This window comes from Oncorhynchus gorbuscha, linkage group LG10 (assembly GCF_021184085.1).
Source record: "Oncorhynchus gorbuscha isolate QuinsamMale2020 ecotype Even-year linkage group LG10, OgorEven_v1.0, whole genome shotgun sequence".
In the NCBI taxonomy this organism is placed as follows: Eukaryota; Metazoa; Chordata; class Actinopteri; order Salmoniformes; family Salmonidae; genus Oncorhynchus; species Oncorhynchus gorbuscha.
Genome location: NC_060182.1, coordinates 20,137,625 through 20,141,792, shown reverse-complemented (window position 1 = coordinate 20,141,792; position 4,168 = coordinate 20,137,625). Strand labels below are relative to the sequence as shown.

The window sequence follows — 4,168 nt, the reverse complement described above, 5'->3', positions numbered from 1 at the left end:
ATGGTCTAGATCTTCTGTACAAGTCTACTCTCTACTTTCCCCTCATTTCCCTTGGTTTGTTTAGTTTTACATTGATAATCAAAGAATACACAAACAGCATTACTGCTGAAGACTACCTCTCACATGATCATTATGATTTATTTAGGCTACATTAGAACAGAAGATATGCAGAATGTAATATCTCTTGAAATAAACTTTTAAGGTTATAAAACAGGAATAAATGTGAATATTTTTTTTAATGACATGTTTGTAGGATGTTTGGGAGGAAATTACATTGAAATGCATGAGTAATCCTCTCTCCCGCACACACACACACACACATAAACGTGCAAACATGCATGCACACGCACAGTCTTAAAATCTTAGTCACACAATAAGCATCAGCTATAATACTGCAACATAAGCACAAGTACTCAATGAATGACCTGCGAATTACATGTAACTTTATGTTGCTACACTTAATGTTTTATGAAAATAATATTTTACATTATTTTGATAAAAATCTATAAATATTGCTATACCTAATATGAATAAAATGATGTCATATGTTCAGGATGAGGACGTTTACACGTCGTCTCAGACCATTATCTATGAAAACATATTTCAATAACCATATAGTATTTCCTGGTGGTGCAGCTATTCTACTTTGTGCCTATGTATTACCACAGCTTAATGTGTTTCTTATCGCCACTTATAATAAACCATCTGTTGTCCCACAGCACTCCGTCTCTTCACTCATTTATGCTTGGAGTATGAAGCTTCAAACATGTCTCTAGAATATATTGAAATATATCTTCAAAAGAGAAACTTTAAATTTAACAGTGTTTAAAAGTTGTATGCAAATGACTAACTCAGTACTGAGTATATGGATGAGGCCTAGGTGTGTAACAGCCAATGCAGCGTTTCAGATTAAGCCATCATCTCCTGATAGGTATGAGCAGGTGTAACCTTAATAACTTGATGAGTGGCCAGTTATGTTTGCAGTGGTGGCTGGATTATATATTAACAGTGGCCTAAATCACATTGTGCTGACTGATTTGGAAAGTGATCATCTAACACCTTAAGATGTGCCTATAAAATCAGGAGTCTGACCTCCTGGGTGCATTTGTAGAAAGGACCCTTTCCATCTCTCTTTCTGTACAGCCGGAACACCATCTGAAGAAGGGCTGAACGCCACCGCAAGACCGCAACCATGAACGGCACAGAGGGACCAGATTTCTACGTCCCTATGTCCAATGCTACTGGCATTGTTAGGAACCCCTATGAATACCCCCAGTACTACCTTGTCAGCCCAGCGGCGTACTCACTCATGGCTGCCTACATGTTCTTCCTCATCCTCACCGGCTTCCCCATCAACTTCCTCACACTCTACGTCACCATCGAGCACAAAAAGCTGAGGACCGCCCTGAACTACATCCTGCTGAACCTGGCTGTGGCCGATCTCTTCATGGTGATCGGAGGCTTCACCACTACGATGTACACCTCCATGCATGGCTATTTCGTCTTTGGAAGAACGGGCTGCAACATCGAGGGATTCTTTGCTACCCATGGTGGTGAGATTGCCCTGTGGTCCCTGGTTGTCCTGGCTATTGAGAGGTGGTTGGTCGTCTGCAAACCTATTAGCAACTTCCGCTTCACTGAGACCCATGCCATCATAGGCGTGGCCTTTACCTGGGTCATGGCTGCTGCTTGCTCCGTGCCCCCTCTGCTTGGCTGGTCCCGCTATATCCCCGAAGGCATGCAGTGCTCATGTGGAATTGACTACTACACACGCGCCCCTGACATCAACAATGAGTCCTTTGTCATCTACATGTTCGTTGTCCACTTTATGATTCCCCTGTTCATCATCTCCTTCTGCTACGGCAACCTGCTCTGCGCTGTCAAGGCAGCTGCCGCCGCCCAGCAGGAGTCTGAGACCACCCAGAGGGCTGAGAGGGAAGTGACCCGCATGGTCATCATGATGGTTGTCTCCTTCCTAGTGTGCTGGGTGCCCTACGCCAGCGTGGCCTGGTATATCTTCTGCAACCAGGGATCAGAGTTCGGCCCCGTCTTCATGACAATTCCAGCATTCTTTGCCAAGAGTTCGTCCCTGTACAACCCTCTCATCTACGTGTTGATGAACAAGCAGTTCCGTAACTGCATGATCACCACCCTGTGCTGTGGGAAGAACCCCTTCGAGGAGGAGGAGGGAGCCTCCACCACTGCCTCCAAGACCGAGGCCTCCTCCGTGTCCTCCAGCTCTGTGGCTCCTGCATAAACGGGCCCCCAACGTGGGCCCTGCGATCCAGCGTCCACAAAGAAGACTTCTGCTCCCGGAAACGACAAAGGCTCACGTCTACAGAAATAACTCTTGTATTTTTGCAAACCAGTTGGTTCAACCTAAAGACAGTTGCAGATGGGCAGCCCACAACAAAGTTGTTTATGTATATGTAAAGAGAGTCTAACGTAACAATGTGCAGGGATGGAATTGGAAAATAATCACTCTGGGAATTAACCAATGTAAATTGTTCAGATTCTGTATTTTTACATGTCCAAATTATTTCACTTTGGGAACTCTGTTCCCACTCATTCCCTCCCAATTCCACCCCTGTCGATGTGCAAGATGTTTTGTCTTTCTCGAGACAGGAAAGGAAAATATCTTAAATATTTTACAGTTGGATTCTATATGTTACTGGCTTATTTGTGAATGTAGAGACACGTAATCAAGGCAACGTAATAAATCGCACTTTGCAAAAGACAATTACTGTTCATGTTTTACTTACTATCAGGGTGAAAAGGTTGGAACTAAAGTAGTATGTTTAACTGAGTTAATGTGAATCACCTGCTCTTAAATGCAATAGCAAATAATTCAACATAAAGACGACATGTTGTGTACAGTCAGGACCTGAGTTCAAAAACAATTTCAGGTATTTCAATTACTTTTGAATGCATTTCAAAGCAAGTATTCAGATAATATTGGAAAGTATTTTAAAGTACTCAAATACACTGACTCAAATACACTCCCATGCATTTAGGCCAGGTATTAGAAAATAGTATTTGAATTAAGCATTGGAAATAGTTTCAAATGCAATTTCATTGACTTTGGTTTATAATAATAAAATAAAACTACTTGCTTTTGGCTGTGTTTTGAAAATACTCAAATACACATTCTTATGTATTTTTTTTTTTAAATACTTAGACTTATTTAAACTGAGGTCTGATACAGTCATGTGTTCTCATAGCTTTGATAAAGGTGTTAAGATGGAACAGTGATCTAAGGTCAATCACAGGTCACCTTGTACTGAGTATGTAATGCTAATTCTAAGGGATTATGACATGAATAAGCATAGCTATGTATGACTCAATACATACATGAAGATGCAGACATGACTATAGCTTCTGATTTACAGTAATCACCCACAAGGTTGATGAGGTGAAAGACATAATTGGATCAAGTTCTCTCTCTCTCTCTCTCTCTCTCTCTCTCTCTCTCTCTCTCTCTCTCTCTCTCTCTCTCTCTCTCTCTCTCTCTCTCTCTCTCTCTCTCTCTCTCTCTCTCTCTCTCTCTCTCTCTCTCTCTCTCTCTCTCTCTCTCTCTCTCTCTCTCTCTCTCTCTCTCTCTCTCTCTCTCTCTCTCTCTCTCTCTCTCTCTCTCTCTCTCTCTCTCTCTCTCTCTCTCTCTCTCTCATGAAAAAATGACAGGTTGCCTATTATTGCCCATAACTGGTAAAGTATAGCATCAGGTATAGTATGCTCTAGATTTACTGCGATTACAGATACTGAATCATTGTCATCATATCCATGCCTTTTCCCCTCCATGTAAAGTCGGTGGTATAAGCTGTACCTACATGTCTATGTGATAAATAATAGAAGCTCAGGGAGTGACGTGAGATTTCTCCTCCTCAGTGCTTGGTTGTGCAGAAATATCTGTCAGGCTGGAGCATAACAAACACTTAGAAAACTCTCTCATAATGACCTTTGTTGTGTAGCTATAGCAACCCTCATACCATCAGATCTCTGGCTGAATACAGATACGCTCACTCGCCAAGCGATCTGCTCCAATCCAACTCCAGCAGAGACAGGCTGAGGGAAACAACAACACATCAATCACTGGCCGCAGACCAGATTAGGGGCTGGGCTGAAGACAGGCAGGGAGGAGTGGGAGCATTACACCTCATCATTTCCAATT

General features: G+C 42.4%; 1 protein-coding gene across 1 annotated transcript; it reads left to right on the top strand.

Moving 5' to 3' along the window:
- The first annotated feature begins 1,093 nt into the window (after positions 1 to 1,093).
- On the top strand, positions 1,094 to 2,740 carry rho (rhodopsin). Its single transcript, XM_046365130.1, has one exon. It carries the CDS (start codon positions 1,193 to 1,195, stop codon positions 2,255 to 2,257), a length of 1,065 nt encoding a protein of 354 aa, XP_046221086.1. The 5' UTR covers positions 1,094 to 1,192; the 3' UTR covers positions 2,258 to 2,740.
- Positions 2,741 to 4,168: the final 1,428 nt, after the last annotated feature.

Coding starts and splice junctions, on each gene's coding strand:
- rho (XM_046365130.1), top strand. CDS start 1,193: ATGAACGGCACAGAGGGACCAGATTTCTACGTCCCTATGTCCAATGCT.